This window comes from Stegostoma tigrinum, chromosome 39 (assembly GCF_030684315.1).
Source record: "Stegostoma tigrinum isolate sSteTig4 chromosome 39, sSteTig4.hap1, whole genome shotgun sequence".
Lineage (NCBI taxonomy): Eukaryota > Metazoa > Chordata > Chondrichthyes > Orectolobiformes > Stegostomatidae > Stegostoma > Stegostoma tigrinum.
In genome coordinates, this window is record NC_081392.1 from 9,202,264 (window position 1) to 9,223,619 (window position 21,356).

The window sequence follows — 21,356 nt, forward strand, 5'->3', positions numbered from 1 at the left end:
TGTTCTGCACTTCACTGGATCACTGTCAAAGTTAGTATAAAACCCAAAGTTGGGAAGCCAGGTTCCAGGTATGTGTATAATGTCTCTGAGTGGGTTGATTAGAAAATATTGAAAATCCCACCATATTATGGTCACTCTTCCCCAGAGGCACCTTTACTGCAAAGCTAATGCACCTTTTAACATTAGAGAAGGGACAGAATCTTCCCCTTTATTCCATATTTCATGCTCTATCTCTGAAACCAATTTGCAATCTTTAAAATGAAAACGGAAATCACTGAAAAACCTTAGCAGGTCCGGCAGCATCTGTGGAGAGAAATCAGAGTCAATGTTTCGAGATTGAGTGGCTTTTCCTCGGAGCTCTGGACCCCAAACATTAACTCTGATTTCTCTCCATGGAATTTCTCTCCACAGTTGCTGCCAGGCAGGCTGAGCTTTTCCAGCCATTTTAAATTTTGTTTGCAACCTTTGATGTTGATTACTTAACCAAGAAAACATCTGCCACTATCCAAAATGGCTACCCTCCCAAATTCTTCCCCCATGGTTTGTAGATGCTGGGACATTTTGATTCTGAGCCTGGGATCCGCACCCGGCATGCTTGAGGCTGTCATTAATAATGTCATTCACAGGCTGATCGAGACAAGGTCATCTTGTCTGCTTTGGAACATGCTATGAAACAGTTTGCAGTTCCAGAATTCCCAAGGTCTGTTTTCAAACTCTCGTTGTGTTCATGCGCAGAGACAATGGTGCAGCCTCCTGCCCTCTTCATAAAGTCATACAGCATGGAAATAGACTCTTTAATCCAACCGCTCCATACCAAACATAATCCCACCTGCCTGCTCCTGGCCCATATCCCTCCAAACCTTTCCTATTCATGTACTTATCCAAAAGTCTTTTAAATGTTGTAATTGTGCCCACATCCACCACTTCCTCTGGACATTCATCTCACACATGAACCACCCTCTAGGTACAGAATTTGCCCCCAATGTCTTTTTTTAAATCTCTCTCCTCTCACCTTAAAAATGTTCCCCCTAGTCTTGAAATCTCGCGTCCTAAGGGAAAGACACCTACCGTTAACCCTATCTATATACTTCAATTTTACAAATCTCTACAAGGTCACCTCTCAAACTCCTACACTCCAGTGAAAAAAGTCCCAGCCTATCCAGCCTTTTCTTTGTAACTCAAACCTTCCATACCCAGCAATATCCTGGAAAATCTCTTCTGAGCCCTCTCCAGCTTGATAATATCCTCCTGGGCGTCCAGAACTGGACACAGTGCTCCAGAAGAGGCCTCACCGACGTCCTGTACAACCTCAACATAATGTCCAAACTCTTATAGTCAAAGGACTGTGCAACGAAGGCAAGCATGCTAAATGTTATTTTAACCGCCCTGTCTATATCTGACACAAACTTCAAAGAATTATGTACCCGAACCCCTAATTCCCTCTGCTTCACAAGTATTTACCATTAGGCTAGAATACTGCAAAATGAGTGGAAATACCTTGGCCTTTTGGGTCATTTGAACCAATCTAACACAGTGACAGTCAGGCAGCGAATGAATCTCACAGCACAAGAGGCCATTCAGTCCATCATGCCTGTACCATTGCCTTTTGTTCTCCCTACAATATTGAATCTTTCAAACGTGGGTCATGAATGGAACAAAGTGTAGATCAGATGACTCCAAAGTTGGGTTCATATTATCATTAAAAGCATCTATTCCCTTCTCTGCAACATCACCTCTTTCAGCTCAAACTCTCATCTATTCCATCTGGACTCTACCATACAAATCTACTCCAGGTTCCTTTAGAAACTTAAGAGTCAACCAAAACTCTACTGCCCTCATCTGAACTTGCAGATTTCAATCTCCAACGCCCCTATGCTTGCTGGCCTACATTGTTTGCAGTCACGTAACAATCACTTTTAAAACTCTCATCCCATATCAGACAGCATCTCTCTTTGGCTGCTCGCTAATGGCTGGTAGTGCTAGTAATAGCCAAACAGCCCACGCTTGCCACACGCTAAATTTGCTTCATGAGTCCAACATTAGATTCTATTCTACAATTGGACATGTGCGAAAATTCTCATCTTCATTTTCAAGAGAGCACAACAACCCCGCTACTTCCTCAGGAGGCCAAGGAAATTCAGCATGTCGACAAGGACCCTCACCAATTGTTATCAACACACCAAAGAAAACATTTTATCTGGACGCATCATGGCTTAGTCCATCAACTGCTCTGCCCAGGACTGTAAGAAATTACAGACAGTTGTGAACACAGCCCGGACCATCACACAAACCAACCTCCCATCCACTTCTCCTTGCCTCGGGAAGGCAGCCAACATCATCTAAGACTCCTCCCATCCCGGTTATAATCTCTTCCAACCTCTTCTGTCAGGCAGAAGATACACGTGCCAACAGATTCAAGAACAGCTTCTTCCCTACTGTTATTAGACTTCTGAATGGGCCTCTCAAATAGAATGCTGATCTCAGTTTTTTGGGCCTTCCCTGCAGCTGTAACATTGTACTCATTGCTCTGTTCTATTACCCTAATGTACTTTGTATGGTATGATCTGCCTGGTCTGCATGCAAAACAAAACTTTTCACTGTCACTGTCACAAAGTTCTGAGGAAAGGTCACCGGACCCAAAACGTTAACTCTGTATTTTCTTTCACAGATGTTGTCAGACCTGATCTTTTCCAGCAAATTCTGTTTTGATTCCTGATTTATATCATCCGCAGTTCCTTTGATTTTTAAAATTTTTCACTGTACCTGGGTACTTGACAATAATAAATCAAATTTAAAAAAAAAACCTTCGTATCCTTGACCCTCCCTATCTCTGAAACCACCTTGGAACCCTCCAGGCTATCAATTCAGCGGCAAAGGCCGTAAGCCCCAGAATTCCCTCCCGAATCCTCTCCATCAATTTTCTTCTTCCCCTAAGACATCTCAAAAACCTCCTCTTTCAGTGAATTTTTGCTCACCTGCCTTACCACTGCCTGACAAGGGCACAGTGACAGATGTTTCTGTATAACACATGGTCTTACTAAGTGAAAGGTGCTACTTAAATGCAGGCTGTGTTTGTTTTTAAAAACTCTGTAGATTTTAGGAGGAGCAAGGACTTAAAGTAGTAAACAGTCCCCCTATGTTTTACTGCTAGGAAGGTTGGAGGGGTTTCAATTTTAAAGTAAAACCAGGGAACAGTGATTACAACTTCAGAAACATGCATTTATAATCCAAACCTTTATTGCATTTTGAGTACAGTTTGTTTTTAAATGAAAGATCAGTTTGTTTGAGTGACCAACACCAGTGAACTGTGTACCACACCTCAGTCTGTCAGTAATCTTCACCCAGAGAAAAAAGCGCAAATCCTTATATTTCTTCATTCGGTTTTGTTGGTGTGGCTCAGACTTGACTTGGAATGAACCAGAGCAATGAAAGGGATTCAAATCTCTGTGCTCATGAACAGTGAGGTCAGATTAAAGGTTAAACGCATAGGCAATGATGTCTGGGCATCTCAACAGTGCTTCCTTCTGAATGCCCAATGGCGTCTGCAAGTGAGAGACCTGGAAGTTCAGGATGTCGATGTCTGAAGCCGCGAACATGGCAGTGACGGAGACCCTCTCGTACATAGTGAAGTCCACAGTCTTCCCCGCCATCACCATCAGGCTGCGCAGGAAGCGCTCCCGAAGGGTAGACCGCGACTGCTGCTCCTCCTTGAGACAACCGTTGTTTGAGGCTTGGATGGAGGACGGGGCCAAGGCGTGATACCGTGGTGATGTCGGATCGAAGCCTCTGCTATGCCCGTTGGGACCCCTGGGCAGTCGTACAACTGACACTGGCGTAGCCATCTGAAGGAACTGTGTGGGAATAAATACAGAATGCATGGGAATCAGAGGGTCAGCAGGGACTGCAATCATCATTAAAGTCAGCACAAACAGACCGAGACGAGCCTTCTGTTCAAAGCTGAACATGCCAACATTCATGCGTCCCTGGTAATTCCCCACTCACAGCCTCCCTTGTCCTGGAATTCCCCACAAGGGTCACTGCATTGATGGGTATCTGAGCACACCAGGTGACACAGCCAGACTGAATATGGGATCTTACTTTTCTCTTTAGTTCACTGCTAAGTTTCACTCCATTCATCCTGACCAAGGTGATGGCTTCATCCATCACCCACCACTCCCCCCACCCCCACCCCACCAGTACAAACTCCCACAGACCCCTGCGAGTGATTCCCCACCCCATCATTCAGACAGCCCATAGCATCTCCCCTTTCCCCAAAGATTCGCAGGAGACACCTCTCCACCTATCATCCTACTCCTCAAAGCTCTTCCTCTCAGAGCTGCCTCTCTCCCACCCTCCGCTCTATTCATTCCTGTGCCCCTCCCTTCACCCTCTCATCCCTCCTTCATTCCCTCTTTCTGTTTCTTCTGTTCTTTCCTGCTCCCCAACTCCAACTCTCCACACACCCCACCTCCTCTTGTCTCCCATTTGTTCCTCGTCACTCAGTCAACCTCTCTCTCCCCTTTCTCATCCTCACCAGTCCTTGCCTTCCCACCCTCCCCTCCACCACCATCCATCCTGTCTGCTCCACCTCTTCTCTCTCTCCCTTCATCTTGCCCCTTCCCACTCCCTCTTGCCTTGTCAACTGCCTCTCTCCCCTCAAATCCTGTTCTCCCACACCTCCCCCTTTAACTCCACACTCCTACGTTCCCCTCCACCTCTCCTTCTGTCCCCCTTCATCTTTCCTTTCTTCCATCCCTCTTTCTTTCCTTCCTTCCTTCCCAACCTCCTCCTTATCTCACCTCTCTGACTCTCTACTCCCTCCATTTTTTTTAATAACAAGTTCCCTGCCTCTGAATCGCTGCCGGAAAACCCAGGGGCCAGACCCGAGCCTGGAATCACTGCAACATTCCGCCTGCATGGGGGAAGCCGGGGGACACTATTCCAGGTGACACGAAATCCCTGCTCCTCGCGGGACGTCCCTGAACATTTGTTCCGGCCCCGTGCTGCGCCCCCCTGTGGCCGCCGCGGGGGACTGTCGCTGCGGCGCCTCCATCGGCAGCAGCGGCACGTGACCTGGCTTCTTCAGCCAATGATCCAGGGACCAGAGACGGCCAAGTGTGGAGCTGGATGAACACAGCAGGTCAAGCAGCATCTCAGGAGCAGAAGAGCTGATGCTGCTGGGCCTGTTGTGTTCATCCAGCCTCACACTGTGTTACCTCGGATTCTCCAGCATCGGCAGTTCCCACTATCTCTGATCCAGGGACCAGAGCAGGTTATCGTATCAGCTCCCGGCACATGGCTATCACTGGCTGGGCCGCCATTAATGGCCTGTCCCTATTTGCCCCTTGAGGAGGTGGTGGTGAGGTGCCCCTTGTGAACTGCTGCCATCCATGCCCTGTTATGGGAAGGACATTATGCAACTCATATCCCACCTGGGAACCCTGCAGCCCAATGGTATCAATGTGGACTTCACCAGCTTCAAAATCTCCCCTTGCCCCACTGCATCCCAAAACCAGCCCAGCTCGTCCCCGCCTCCCTAACCTGTTCTTCCTCTCACCTATCCCCTCCTCTCACCTATCCCCTCCTCCCACCTCAAGCCACACCTCCATTTCCCACCTACCAACCTCATCCCGTCTCCTTGACCTGGCCGTCCTCCCTGGACTGACCTATCCCTTCCCCACCTCCCCACCTATACTCGCCTCTCCAACTATCTTCTCCTCTATCCATCTTCGGTCCACCTCCCCCTCTCCCCATCCCCCTTTTCTGATGAAGGCCCGAAACATCAGCTTTTGTGCTCCTGAGATACTGCTTGGCCTGCTGTGTTCATCCAGCCTCACACTTTGTTATCATGAAATTGGAGCATGCTCGGAAAACTTTTACCTGGATGTTGCCAGGAATGGAGGGTTTGAGTTATAAGGATGGGCTGGCATGTTTATCACTGAAGTGTGGGACGTTGAGGGTGACCTTATAGAGGTTACTAAAAATCATGAGGGGTGTGGATACAGAGGTCTTTCCCCAGGGTAGAGGAGTTTAAAACTCAGGGACATGTTTTTAAGGTGAGAGCAGAAAGGTTTAACAGGGACCTGAGGGGCAACTTTTTCATAGAGAGGGTGGTTGACGGATGGAATGAACTGCCAGAGGAAGTGGTACATGGCGGTACAGTTCAACATTTAACAGACATTTGAACAGGTACATGAGTGGGAAAGGTTTATAGGGATACCGGCCAAATGAAGGCATGCGGGATGTGTTTTAGTTTAGGAAACTTGGTCACCATGGATGAGTTAGACTGAGGGGTCTGTTTCCATGCTGTATGATGGTGTGACCACATCTGCTGCAGGTGGACCCACAATTTCATTCCAGGCTTCTGACCCAGCGACACTGAAGGAACGGCGACGTATTTCCAAGGTGGGATGGTGAGTGGCTTGGCAGGAACATGCTGGGGCTGGTGTTCCCATTTATCTGCTGCCCTTGTCCTTCGAGATGGTTGAAGTCACAGGTTTGGAAGTCGCCGTGGAAGCAGCCTTGGTGAATTGCCGAAGTTCCCCTTGTAGATAGTATACGCTGCTACTGCTGCTGTGTGTCAGTGGTGGAGGGAGTGGATGTGGTACCAGTCAAGTGGACTGCTTTGTCACGGATCATATTGAATTTCCTGAATGTTGTTGCAGGTGCATTTAACCAGGCATTTGGGGAATATTCCATCACATTCCTTACTTGTACTTTGTAGATGGGGAGAGGCAATGCCCTAGTGGTGTTATTGCTGGACTGTTAATCCAGGCATGCAGATAATGTTCTGGGGACCCGCGTTCACATCCTGCCATGGCAGATGGTGGAACTTGAATTCAATAAAAGTATCTGGAATTAAGAATCAAATGATGAACATGATTCCATGATCGATTGTTGGGAAAAACCTATCTGGTTCACGAATGTCCTTTAGGGAAGGAAACTGCCATCCTTACCTGGTTAGATTATGCAAGATTTAGGGAGCATAGGATGGGGAAGGAAACTGCAGGGGATGGGCACATTAGAAATGTGGAGCTTATTCAAGGAAAATCTCCTGTGTGTCCTAGATAGGTATGTACCTGTCAGGCAGGGAGGAAGCTGTAGAGTGCGTGAGCCATGGTTTACGAAGCAAGTGGAATCTCTGGTCAAGAGGAAGAAGAAGGCTTATGTTAGGATGAGATGTGAAGGCTCAGTTAGGGCGCTTGAGGGCTATGAGGTAGCCAGGACAGACCTAAAGAGAGAGGTCAGAAGAGCCAGGAGACATGAGAAGTTGTTGGCGGATAGGATCAGGGTAAACCCTAAGGCTTTCAATTGGTATTTAAGGAATAAAAGAATGACGCAAGTAAGATTAGGCCCAATCAAGGATAGTAGTGGTAAGTTGTGTGTGGAGTCAGATGAGATAGGGGAAGCGCTAAATGAATATTTTTCAACAGTATTCACTCTAGAAAACGACAATGTTGTCGAGGAGAATACTGAGATACAGGCTACTAGACTAGTTGGGATTGAGGTTCACAAGGAAGAGGTATTAGAAATCCTACAGAGGGTGAAGATAGATAAGTCCCCTGAGCCGGATGGGATTTATCCTCGGATCCTCTGGGAAGCCAGGGAGGAGATTGCCAAGCCTTTGACATTGATCTTTAACTCTTCATTGTCTACAGGAATAGTGCCAGACAACTGGAGGATAGCAAATGTGGTTCCCCTGTTCAAGAAGGGGAGTAGAGACAACCCTGGTAATTATAGACCAGTGAGCCTTACCTCAGTTGTTGGTAAAGTGTTGGAAGAGGTTATAAGGGATAGGATTTATAATCATCTAGAAAATAATAAATTGATTAGTAATAGTCAGCACGGTTTTGTGAAGAGAAGGTCGTGCCTCACAAACCTTATTGAGTTCTTTGAGAAGGTGACCAAACAGGTAGATGAGAGTAAACCGGTTGATGTGGTGTATATGGATTTCAGCAAGGCGTTCGATAAGGTTCCCCACAGTAGGCTTTTGTAGAAAATGTGGAGGAATGGAATTGTGGGAGATATAGCAGTTTGGATCGGAAATTGGCTTGTTGAAAGAAGACAGAGGGTAGTGGTTGATGGGAAATGTTCATCCTGGAGACCAGTTACTAGTGGTGTACCGCAAGGGTCGGTGTTGGGTCCACTGCTGTTTGTAATTTTTATAAATGACCTGGATGGGGGCGTAGAAGGATGGGTTAGTAAATTTGCAGATGACACTAAGGTTGGTGGAGTTGTGGATACTGACGAAGGATGCTGTCGGTTGCAGAGAGACATAGATAAGCTGCAGAGCTGGGCTGAGAGGTGGCAAATGGAGTTTAATGCAGACAAGTGTGAGGTGATACACTTTGGTAGAAGTAACCAGAAGGCAAAGTACAGGGCTAATGGTAAGATTCTTAGTAGTGTAGGTGAGCAGAGACATCTCGGTGTCCATGTACACAGATCCTTGAAAGTTGCCACCCAGGTTGACAGGGCTGTTAAGAAGGCACACAGTGTTTTAGCTTTTATTAATAGAGGAATCGAGTTCCGGAACCAAGAGGTTATGGTGAAGCTGTACAAAACTCTGGTGCGGCCGCACTTGGAGTATTGTGTACAGTTCTGGTCACCGCATTATAAGAAGGATGTGGAAGCTTTGGAAAGGGTGCAGAGGAGATTTACTAGGATGTTGCCTGGTATGGAGGGAAGATCTTACGAGGAAAGGCTGAGGAACTTGAGGCTGTTTTCATTAGAGAGAAGAAGGTTGAGAGGTGACTTAATTGAAACATATAAAATAATCAGATAGGGTGGATAGGGAGAACCTTTTTCCTAGGATGGTGACAGCAAGCACGAGGGGGCATAGCTTGAAATTGAGGGGTGAAAGACATAGGACAGATGTCAGAGGTAGTTTCTTTACTCAGAGGGTAGTAAGGGAATGGAACGCTTTGCCTGCAACAGTAGTAGATTCGCCAACTTTAAGTACATTTAAGTCGTCATTGGATAAGCATATGGACGTACATGGAATAGTGTAGGTTAGATGGGCTTGAGATCGGTATGAAGGCTGGCACAACATCGAGGGCCGAAGGGCCTGTACTGTGCTGTAATGTTCTATGTTCTGGCCTATTTGTTACTCCAGACCTACAGCAAAGTGGTTGTCTCTTAACTTACCCTGTGAGCAATGAGGGATGGACAATAAATGCTGTCTAGCCAGTGACGCCCTCATCTCATTAATGAATGAAAGAAAAGATGATGGGCAAGCAATTAGAGAGACACGACATGAGTTACCTGTTGCAGATTTCCTAGCTTCTGATCTGCTTGTGTACCCACAGTATTTATAGAGCTGATTCAGTTCAGTTTCTGGTCAGTGGTCTGTCTCTCAATCTTTCTCTATTTTTCTTTTCTTCTCTCTTTATATGTTTAAAAACCATATCTTCTTATGTTCCTTATTTTAAATGTGGACTGAAATGGGAAAATGGATTCCTTCAAAAGGAAGAGATATTTGAAGGAATATTGCACATTTTAAAGACAACTTAACCGACACTCAGTTTAGCTGCTGTTTACACAACGGATATTTCAATCAGTGAATAAAATCTTGCGGCAGAGGAGTTGGAGCCGGGGGCCGTGGACAAATGGAGATTTGGCTAGCAATAAGTAGCCAAGTGGCTGACTCTCACTGGGATACAGTTCCTGAAGGGGCTGAGTCTCTCTGGGATACAGTTCCTGAAGGGGCTGACTCTCGCTGGGATACAGTTCCTGAAGGGGCTGACTCTCTCTGGGATACAGCTCCTGTATGTGCTCTCTTACTGGGGCACAGTTTTATCTCACAAATTCAACCACAGAATGTTTACAACCCCGAAGGTGGCCATTTGGCCCATCCTATCTGTGCTGGCTGTCCAAAACAGCAATCCCCTTGGTGCCATTCCCCTACACTTTCCCCAGAACGTCACACACTCTTCCTTTTCAGACGATCTAATTTCATATTGTAAGTGTTGTATTGGAACTGCCTGCACTAAATCTCTGAGCTGAGTTCCAGATGACAAGCATTCTCTCACTGTGCGTGCAGTTGGCTTGTGGTGCAGCTTAATGCCAACAACGTGGGGTCAATTCCTGCACCAGCTGAGACTACCATGGTGCCATTCGGCCCGTATCCCTCTAAACTGTTCCTATGCATGCACCTGTCCATATGTTTTTTAAATGTTGCACTGTTCCCACCTCTACCGCTTCCTCTGGCAGCTTGCTTCAGATATTTCCCACCCTTTGCGTGAAAAAGTTGTCTGGCGCGTCCCTTTTATATCTTTCCTCTCTCACCGTAAAGCTGTGCTGTCTGGATTTGGACTCCTCCACTCTGGGGAAAAGACTTTGCCATCTCCCCCTGTCTATGAATTAGTCTCCTTCTCAATCTCTCCCCTCGCCTGAGATATGGTGGCCCTCAGGTTAAACCTCTACCAGGATAATAAAATGTGAGGCTGGATGAACACAGCAGGCCAAGCAGCATCTCAGGAGCACAAAAGCTGACGTTTCGGGCCTAGACCCTTCATCAGACCCTTCTCTGATGAAGGGTCTAGGCCCGAAACGTCAGCTTTTGTGCTCCTGAGATGCTGCTTGGCCTGCTGTGTTCATCCAGCCTCACATTTTATTATCTTGGAATCTCCAGCATCTGCAGTTCCCATTATCTCTAAACCTCTACCAGTTGCCTTTCTCTTTCTGAATCTCTCCACCAACGAAAACTCTTTCTCCATCTGCACTCAGTTTGAATATCCTTTATTATCGCATGCATTCAGTATTAACTACAGTGAAAAGTGTGTGTCATCGCTTGTATATAAGCACCATTCACAGAATAAAATAAGCAAAAACATAACTTAAAGAGCGTCCAACTTTACCTTCTCTGCTGCTACAGCATACCACGGCCAGGGTCCCTCACCGGACTGCACCAGCCCACACCACGCTGCAGGAAGAATGATCCGGCTCCGGGTTTTCCAGCCCACACCACGCAGGAAGAATGGTCCCGCTCCGGGTTTTCCAGCTCACACCACGCAGGGAGAGGTGTCCCGCTCCGGGTTTTCCGGTCCACGCCATGTTGCAGAAAGAGAGGTGTCCCATTCCAGGTTTTCTAGCCCACGCCACGCAGGGAGAGGTGTCCCACTCCGGGTTTTCCAGCTCACACCACGCAGGGAGAGGTATCCGGCTCCGGGTTTTCCAGCCCACACCACGCTGCAGAGACAGTCTTCCCGCTCCAGATTTTCCAGCCCACATCATGCTGCAGAGACAGGTATTCCACCCCGGGTTTTCCAGCCCACACCACGCAGGGAGAGGTATCCGGCTCCGGGTTTTCCAGCCCGCGCCACCTTGCAGAGACAGGGATTCCACTCCGGGTTTTCCAGCCCACACCATACCGCTTGTCAGTGTCCGATCCCTGTGGAAGTGTGAATCCGGCTCCAGGTTTTACAAGCTGACCCAGAATCTCATGATGTTTTTTACACCTTAATCAAATCTCCTCTCAGCGCACTCTTCAAGGAAATCAGCCCCAACTAATCTAATCGTATCACTGAAGCTCTTCATCGCTGCTACCATTCTTGTCAACTCTGCAACCTCTTTCTTTCTCAGTGCATTGAGTACAGGAGTTGGGAGGGTCATGTTGCGGCTGTACAGGACATTGGTTCAGAGATAATGGGAACTGCAGATGCTGGAGAATCCAAGATAATAAAATGTGAGGCTGGATGAACACAGCAGGCCAAGCAGCATCTCAGGAGCACAAAAGCTGACGTTTCGGGCCTAGACCCTTCATCACAGAGCCACGTTTTGGAATGCTGTGTTCGGTTCTGGTCTCCCTGCTATAGGAACAACATTGCGAAACTTGAAAGGGTTCAGAAACTCTTACCAGGGTTGGAGGATTTGAGCTCCAGGAAGAGGCTGTATAGGCTGGGGCTGTTTTCCCCTGGAGCGTCGGTGGCTTCGGGCTGACCTTATAGAGGCTTATAAAATCATGGGGGGCATGGATAGCCAGGGTCTATTCCCCAGGGTAGGGGAATCCAAAGCCACAAAGTGTAAGTTTAAGGTGAGAGGGGAAAGATTCAAAAGGGACCTGAGGGATAACCTTTTCACGCAGAGGATGGTGCATGCATGGAATGAGCTGCCAGAGGAAGTGGTGGAGGCTGCTACAGTTACGACATTTAAAAGGCATCTGGATGGGTATATGTGTACGAAGGGTTTAGAGGGATATGGGCCAAATGCTGGCAAATGGGACTGGATTAATTTAGGATATCTGGTGGCGTGGATGAGTCGGACCAAGGGGTCTGTTTCCATGATATACACCTCCATGACTCTGTGATTCACTAATGCCTTCACATCCTTCCCAAAGTGGTGTTTTGCCTGTATAGCACTCTTTTAAACTTCACTGAAGCTCCAGTTGTTGCATTTGAGCCTTGAAGGCAAGTGTCCACGGGCTTTTTGACAGTGTGGTGCATCACACACTCTCCCAAACTGCTCCTTACCTAAAATCTCATTGCAAATCCTCACAATTATCCTGAACTCAAACTCAGGAACTTGAGAAACTGCTCTGTGGAACACACATAGCTATAGACTGAGTACCTCACTGGTCAGAATATTTACTCACTGGTTAGCTGGCCAGAGATCATTAATGTCCCTGTTGTGTTTAATAGAATGGACTGGGAGCTGTACAGTTGATTGGATCTGGCCCCTGTACATCCTGCCATTGTGACACGTTCCAGCTGATGTCACCCATGGGCCATTCATCAAGACCCTATCCCTCCCGGTGTCAGTGCTCTCACACTTTGGAGAGAACAGTGAGATGTTAGAATGAGCGACCCAGGGGGACACTCCCCCAATGTACTTTGGCTGAGTGAACACTAGGTAGAACGACCCCAAGAGTCTAATCGAAGAGCCAGAGGAGGGGATGAGTCGGGCACTGATCTGTCGAAGGAAACGAGAAGTCATGGAGTCCCTGAACCTCATTGCTCTCCTTTTTCTATCAGGAGGTCAGTGATGAGCAGTCAGTGTTTGGAGATCAATTTATGTTGATTGATTGGGAGGGGTGGTGGTGGAGGTTGAGTTTTGCAAAAAGGGATTTGAGTGAAAACTCTTTTCTACAGCAAAGTGATTGTAATATGGAACACACTGCCCAATAGAGACAGATTCAACCATGGTTTCAAGAGGAAATTGGATGAGCACCCCATCAAGGGAAAAATGAGGGAGTTGGACTAACTACATTTCTTTTACAGACAGGCAGTTTGAACCTGATGGAACAAATAGTCTCCATCCACATTGTATGATTCAATAATTATAACTAATCCCCACTGCCATTGAGAAAGTGGTATGGAGTTATTTACTTCAGAGATAATAGGAACTGCAGATGCTGGAGAATCCAAGATAACAAAGTGTGAAGCTGGATGAACACAACAGGCCAAGCAGCATCTCAGGAGCACAAAAGCTGACGTTTCGGGCCTAGACCCGTCATCGGAGAGGGGGATGGGGAGAGGGTTCTGGAATAAATAGGAAGAGAGGGGGAGGTGGACTGAAGATGGATAGAGGAGAAGATAGGTGAGAGGGGTGTATCAGTGGGGAGGTAGGGAGGGGATAGGTCAGTTCGGGGAGGACAGTTAGACCATTTCAGAGGGCAGTTACAAGTCAACTACATCATTGTGGGTCACAGGTCATATGTAGGCCAGACCATGTAAGGATGGCAGATTTCCCATCAGTGAATAGGTAGGTTTTAAACAGCAGTTGACAATGGTTACTATGAGGTTGGCTTTTCAGTTTTAGATCTTACTGAATTCACATTTCACTGTAGTAGGATTTGAACTCATGGGCACCAGAACATCAGCTTGGGGCTCTGGATTACTCGTTCGGCAACATTACCATGACACCACCAGCTCCCCTGTCTTTTTAGCTCCAATTAAGTGACTTTTCAGCTGCCATTTCTTGGTGGGGAGGGGGGGACGCAGTAAAGAGTGAACCACACTGTGGAGACACATATACACCAGACTGGGTAAGGACAGCAGAGCTTCCTGCTTAAAGGATGTAAGGAACGCAGATGGCTCTTTAAAATAGCACACTTATCATGATAGTGACGCTAACGTTCTAGTCCCGATTTTAGTACAGGCTTTGTGCATGGAAAATTATGCCTCACAAACTTAATAGAGTGTTTTTAGAGGAAGTACCCAAAAAGATTGAAGTGGGCAGAACATTGGTTGTTATCTATGTGGGACTTTTGTAGAGGGCTTTGAAAAGGTTCCACATGGTGGACTGATTAGTAAAGTTAGATCACATGGGATTCAGGGAGAGCTTGTCAATTAGATGCAAAACTGGCTTGATGGTAGGAGACAGAAAGTGGTGTCGGAGGGTTGTTTGTCAGACTGGAGGCCTGTAAACCAGTGGTGTGCCACCAGGATTGGGTCCACAATTTTTTGTCATTTATATAAATGATTTGGATGAGAATTTGATTAGTAAGTTTGCAAATGACGCCAAAATTGGTTGCATAGTCAACAGTGAAGAAGGTTGGCGAAGATTACAAGGGGATCGTGATCAATTGGGCCAAGGGGCTGTGGATTGGCAGGTGAAGTTTAATTTGAATAATTGTGAGGTGTTGTATTTAAGTAAAACAAACAAGGGCAGCATTTACACAGTTAATGGAGGGCCCTGGGTAGTGTTGTCGAACAGGGAGATCTAGGGTTTCAGGTACATAGTGCTTTGAAAATAGTGTCACAGGTAGACAGGGTGGTTAGGAAGGCGTTTAGCACGCTTACCTTCATTGCTGACACCTTTGAGTGTAGGAGTTGGTCATGTTGAGGTTGTCCTGGATGGTGGTGAGGCCACTTTTGGAATATTGTGCACAGTTCTTGTCGCACTGCTATACGAAGGATATTATTACATTGGAGACGGTTCAGAGAAGATTTACCAGGATGCTGCTGGGAATGGAGGGCTTGGGTTATTGGGATAGACTGGAACTTTATTCACTGCAGCCTAAGATATTGAGGCTACTTCCTTGAAAGAGGTTTATAAAATCATGAGGGACATGGATAGGGGGAATAGCAAAAGTCTTTTCCCCAGGGTGGGGGATTTCAAAACTTAGAGGGGCATAGGTTTAAGGAGAGAGGAGAATCATTTAAAAGGGACATGAGGGGAAACTTTTTCACACAGAGGGTGGTGTGTGTGAGAAATGAGCTGCCAATGGAAGATGCAGGTACAGTTACAACATTTAAAAGACATTTGGACAGGTACACAAATAGGAAAGGTTTAGAGGGATATGGGCCAAATGCAGGCAAATGGGATTAGTTCAGTTTGGGAAAATTGGTTGACATGGATGAGTTGGACCAAAATGGTCTGGTTCCAATAATCAATTGTCTTGATATCATTAGTAATGTAATTAACTAAAATTAATGTCCCTCAATTAACCCTCCTCACTTTGACAAGATAGTTCAGTGGGTATGTTTCCAGTAAAAAAATGCAGAGGCTAGTGATTTAAGAGATAGCAGGAACTGCAGATGTTGGAGAATCTGAGATAACACGGTGTAGAGCTGGATGAACACAGCAGGCCAAGCAGCATCTTAGGAGCAGGAAAGCTGACGTTTGGGGCCGAGACCCTTTTCTGAAGAAACATCAGCTTGGCCTGCTGTGTTCATCCAGCTCTTACACCTTGTTATGTATAGTGATTTAAGGACATGTTTTCATTTAATTCACTCATTCATTTAACCTTACGCTAATTCTTGTTGTTTTGCAGCGATGTTATTTCCCACTCAAGGCTTTAAGATCGAAGGCAGGAATATGAACAATTTTGCAACTGTTGTGAACTGTGCCAATGAGAGTGTGAATAACCTGGCTATCTACAACTATGGTTGCTTCTGTGGGATTGGAGGAACTGGCAACCAACCTGTTGATGCCATTGACAGGTAGTGGGAAGCAATGCCATGCATCATGTTGGACTTCATTTCAGAGGGAATAGAGTATGAAAATAGAGACGTCGTGCTCAGATATACACTACATTGACCACACCACAGCTGGAATACTGTGAATAGGTTTGGTCCAATTATTGAATTGTAAAATCACTACAGAGTGAAAGCAAACCATTCAGCCCATCAAGTTCACACCAACCCTCCGAAGAGCATCCCATCCAGACCCACAGCCCCACTCCTCTATAATCCTGCAATTCCCATGGCTAACCCACCCAGCCTGCACATCCCTAGGTACGATGGGTATAGCCAATCCACTGTAACCTGCACATCTTTGGACTGTGGAAGGAAACCCATGCATACACAGCGAGAATGTGCAAACTCCGCACAGACAGTCACCTGAGGCCGGAATCAAACCTGTGAGGCAGCCGTGATAACCACTGATCCAAAGGCAGATAATGTAGCACTGGAGACGGTCCAGAGAAGGTTCACCAGATTGAATGGTAGACAGGTTGAGTAAGTTTGGCTTGTGCTTATTGGAGTTTACAAGAATGGATTTAGAAAGAACCTTACTGAAATATACAAGATTTTCAGGAGACTTGGCAGAGTAAATATGAATCAGTTGTATCCCCTTGTAGGAGAGTCTAAGACCAGAGGACATCATCTCTGAATAATGGGGTGCCCATTTAAAACAGAGATGCTGAGGAATTTCTTCTCTCAGAGGATGGTGAATCTGTGGAATTCTTTACTGCAGAGGGCTGTTGAGACTGGGTGGTAAGTGTGTTCAAGATTGTGATAGATTTGTAATTAATAAGGGAGTCAATGGTTGTGGGGAAAGGTGTGAAATTTGAGTTGAGGTTAAGGCTGATGAGTTGTGGGCTGGTTGAATGACAGAGCACATCCAATGGACCAAATCCAGGACTACATTTGGTCCAATGCCTTATGGTCTTGAAAGAAACACTTTCTGTTCAGCACAATAGTGTGCATTTGGGCAGCACCTTTTGTATGCTAACTCACCGCCAGGCTCTTTAGGAGAAATGTTGTAAATCAGATTTTGACACTCATTCCCATAAGGCAGTGGATGGCCTAAAGTTTGGTAGGAGTGGTAAGTTCGAAGGAAGGAGAGCTTCGGGATAGAATTCCAGAGCTTGGGGCTTGGGCAAATTAAAACATGGGCTCTAATGGAGTGATTAAAACTGGGAATTCTCAAGAGGCCGAAATTAGAGCAGTGCTGATATCTCAGAGGGTCTGGGTTTGGAGGGGTTTCCAGACATAGGGAAGCAGTGCAGTTTGAAAATAAAGACGAGAACATTAAAATACTTGCTTTGCATTTCTGAGAGCCCAGTAGGTCAGCAAGGACAGGCATGATAGGACGTTGGGATGCAACTATGGACAGGAGTGGAAGAATTTTGGATGCCAGTTAGGACCGTTGCAGTCATTCCTTTCCATGACTCATTTCCTCTAACGTGTACAAGCAGCATTAGATATATAAGGCAAGGGATTTTGCGAATTATAATTCAGACTATACAGAGCTCAGTACCAGAGACAAGTCAGCAGGATCCTTAAGTTAACAAATAAGAAAGTAGATATTGCAAAAAAAAACAAAAATGCAAACATTATTGATAAAATGTATAAATATCAACTGATTGTGATAATTTATGTACGCAAACTCAAAGACACACAACTTCCTCCAAGCCTGGAAAAAGAATAGTAATTTAAAAGCAGAGATAATGGGAACTGCAGATGCTGGAGAATCCGAGATAACAAAGTGTGAAGCTGGATGAACACAGCAGGCCAAGCGACATCTTAGGAGCACAAAAGCTGACGTTTTGGGCCTAGACCCTTCATCAGAAAAGGGGATGGGGACAGGGTTCTGAAATAAATAGGGAGAGAGGGGGAGGCAGATCGAAGGTGGATAGAGGAGAAGATAGTTGGAGAGGGGACAGGCAAGTTAAAGGGGCGGGATGGAGCCTGTAGAGTATAGGTGGGGAGGTAGGAAGGGGCAGGTAACTTTGAAGAGAAGGAATTTTTGAGGGTTTTCCAAAAGGCTGCAGCTCAGGTCACTTTCTGCACAAGCTGTTGGAGTTGGGGTTTGTTCCTGGATCTGTTGTGGCTGTTTGAAATTTTTTTTCTGAAGATAGCAGTGTACATTCAGACTTCTCCTTTGAGAATCCTGCATGGTGACGACATCTTCCAGTGGATTTTCAAAAGACAAAGTTTGATGGGGTGAGGGTGCTTCAGAGACAGAGTGCAAAGTTTGGCACTCTCTGGCAAGTGCTGTTTCTTCCACCCATAGATTGAGTCATGCAGCCTATCTCTAAAAGTGTTGTAGATTGACTTGCATGTGTGTGTGTATGCATGCGTCCATTTGTATGTGTGAGAGCATCTGTAGGTATGTATCTGTAGTTGCATTGCGACATTCTCCATCGTATGTGTGTGTGTGTGTGTGTGTTTGCAAGTGCATTAATGTGTGTGTGCATTAATGTGTGTGCATGTGCATTAATGTGTGTGTACATGTGCATTAATGTGTGTGTGCATGTGCATTAATGTGTGTGTACATGTGCATTAATGTGTGTGTGCATGTGCATTAATGTGTGTGCTTGTCGATTAATGTGTGTGTGCATGTGCATTAATGTGTGTGTGTACATGTGCATTAATGTGTGTGTGCATGTGCATTAATGTGTGTGTGCATGTGCATTAATGTGTGTGTACATGTGCATTAATGTGTGTGTGCATGTGCATTAATGTGTGTGCTTGTCGATTAATGTGTGTGTGCATGTGCATTAATGTGTGTGTGTACATGTGCATTAATGTGTGTGTGCATGTGCATTAATGTGTGTGTGCATGTGCATTAATGTGTGTGTACATGTGGGTGTGGTAGTCCCTCAGATTGGCAGTGATTCCATTGCAAGACCCTGTGACAATGGGAGGCTGTTGCATTGCAGCAGGGACTCAGTCGTGGCTGACGGGGAAACACACCAGCTCTTAGTCCCACCTACAAACAGATCTACTGATTGTGATACACCTTCTACCCTCAAACCAGAGGAGAGACTTGAAGCCCCTTACAAGACCCCCTCCTCAGAAAGGATTTGTTCTGAGAAAAGGGATGCCAATGCTAACTAGTTGCATTGCGACATTCTCCATCGTATCATCTCACACCTCAAAAAGTTTTCTTCCCCATTAGTCCCACAGTTGATCAGCAGTCCACAAACCCGATACACCTTTCCTTACTAATGGCAAACCACCAACTTCGTTGTGTGGCTGTTCCTCAGCTGACAAGCAACCCCTTCACCCTTGGCCCCTTCCAATCCAAACTCCACGTCTAATAACCAAAAGTGCTCAAATGAAGTTTTAAAAAAATGACTTCGCTACCACTCTCCGTTTGCCAGGAGATCCTGATGGACTCCAGGTCAATTCTGCAGCGTTGGAAATCCTCTGGAAGGCTATGTTGGTTATTATCAAACGGACTCTCATTATTACTTTCAGTTGCTTATGGGGCTCTTGCTTCTGTGAAATAACATGTCCTGTTTATACACCCTCACAGATGCTGCTATTTACATGATCAATGTTACGGTCAAGCCATTATCATGGGCTGCTCCATTTGGACTACACTCTATATTTCACGCTGCTATGATGCTGTGCCCACATGCGGTAAGTAGAACAACGAACCCAACCAGATTTGCTCTGAGGAAGATCCCCCGCCTCCCTGTCCCCTCGCTTCCCCTCCACACAAGAGTGTCCACCAGCAATGCTGAGTTTGCATAAATGATAGGCTGACCCTAGCTCTTGGAGAGAAGGACCTGGTGAAGAGGAAACAGAAAAAAGGCAAAAATAGGCCATTTTCTGGCTGGTGGAGATGTTACAAACATATGCCACAGGAATTAGTTCTGCAACATTGAGCTATATATGTAATTTGCATGAGGGGACTGAAAGTGTGGCCGCAAAATTGCAAAAAGATGTTGACTCTCACTGGGATACAGTTCCTGAAGGGGCTGACTCTCACTGCGGGAAAACACACTATGATAAAGTTAAATCTAATACAAAGGTTATATTAAAACCACACCAGTGCAATGGCACAGCTATGGTTATGATTTATTGATAAGGGTGAATAAATTGTGAAGATCCCAACTCTGCCTTCTTCAATCTTAAAAATTTAGAAAGGAGCCGAACAGGCTTTTGGTCTATAGCGGTCACTGCAGACAGAGTCCAGTCTTTACTTTGTTCACAATCCCACGATGCAGCACTTTGTCAAGTAAAGCTGAGGATAGTCTCATGATATGAAAGTATTAACTTCTACATTAGTTAGAATTAAGCAGAATAACAACACTAGATTAATTGATAAATATGTTGATCTTATCAAAACTTTATCAATCATGAAACTTTAATTTCCTGACTAATCCTACATCTGGCCTTGCCAGTGATGACTACATCCCTCAAATAAATGATGAACAGGTGATTATACAATTTCTTCACCTGAAGCCTTTACCTGAATCTGCCTGCGCCATACTTTCAGACAGCATATTCCAAATCCTCACCGCACATTGTGTGAAAAAAACTTCACTCTGTCTCCTTTACTTCTTTTGCTGGTCACCATCCTCTCTGGATGTCTCATCGGCTGTCCGTACAATCAGTATTTAAGTCTATTTTGCCTCAATGTTTTGTGATTTTGAACTAGTCAATCAAATCTGAATGTTCTCAGATGAGAACAGTTCCAGCTTTTCCTGTCTCTTCAGAGAGCTGTAGTCTTTCATCCCTGGAAACACTTTCATAAATCTTTTGTGCACCCTCTCTGTCACCTTTACTTTTGAAACATTATTGAACGGAATGAGCATCGTTGGCAGGGCTGGTGACGCTACCATTCGTTACCTTCACCCTCCTGAAGTGCGGTGTCTGGATCTGGGCACGATTAGAATTGGGTATTCCACTTGGGATGTTCTTCGGAGGGTCGGTGTGCACTTAATGGGCTGAATAGCCTGTTTCCACTCCGTGGAGATTCTTTTTATTAAAAAAAGGCAATTCGGGATTGTCAAGAAGGACTCACCTTCCTGGTGATGTCCATTGATCACGAAAGAATCAAACTGGATGTAAGTGTGAAAAACAAAGTTGCTGGAAAAGCTCAGCACGTCTGGCAGCATCTGTGAAGAAAAAACAGAGTTTCATGTCCGGTGACCCTTCCTCAGAACATAAGTGTGCATTTACAGTCTCCTCTTTTACAGGTGGCTCATGGCTGACATGGTTTCCGTGTGTTAATAAGCTGTGCGAATGTGATCTGACAGCTGTCAAGTGTTTCAGAAAACATAGCGACGAGTTCAACCAGAGTTTTGTGCATTATAACCAAGATCTGTGTCAGTCCAGTCCTTACGTCAACTCGCAGTGAGGCGATGGAGTTGGGAAATCCACCACCAAGCATTTATCCAATGAAATGTTCCATGTCTAATTGATGGGATTTCTCTCCTGTGGTCTCACTGATTTTGT

General features: G+C 45.8%; 2 protein-coding genes across 6 annotated transcripts; one reads left to right on the forward strand and one right to left on the reverse strand.

The window, feature by feature from the left end:
* Positions 1 to 3,215: 3,215 nt before the first annotated feature.
* Positions 3,216 to 10,956, reverse strand: gemin7 (gem (nuclear organelle) associated protein 7). 5 transcript variants are annotated; one of them, XM_048522552.2, is made up of 3 exons: positions 10,857 to 10,956; positions 9,262 to 9,435; positions 3,216 to 3,851 (listed from the first exon to the last, which is right to left on the reverse strand). In XM_048522552.2, exon 3 carries the CDS (start codon positions 3,840 to 3,842, stop codon positions 3,471 to 3,473), a length of 372 nt encoding a protein of 123 aa, XP_048378509.2. In that variant the 5' UTR covers positions 3,843 to 3,851; positions 9,262 to 9,435; positions 10,857 to 10,956; the 3' UTR covers positions 3,216 to 3,470. The 5 variants fall into 5 exon arrangements, with proteins under 5 accessions (XP_048378509.2, XP_048378508.2, XP_048378507.2 ...); XM_048522551.2 differs by having other exon boundaries at positions 9,262 to 9,456; positions 10,857 to 10,939; XM_048522550.2 differs by lacking the exon at positions 9,262 to 9,435 and having other exon boundaries at positions 10,857 to 10,951.
* A 1,933-nt stretch (positions 10,957 to 12,889) lies between these two features.
* LOC125447641 (basic phospholipase A2 PA-9C-like) lies at positions 12,890 to 21,356 on the forward strand. Its single transcript, XM_048522228.1, has 4 exons — positions 12,890 to 12,971; positions 15,713 to 15,881; positions 19,426 to 19,532; positions 21,098 to 21,356. The coding sequence occupies exons 1-4, from the start codon at positions 12,890 to 12,892 to the stop codon at positions 21,256 to 21,258; spliced, it is 519 nt and encodes a 172-aa protein (XP_048378185.1). The 3' UTR covers positions 21,259 to 21,356.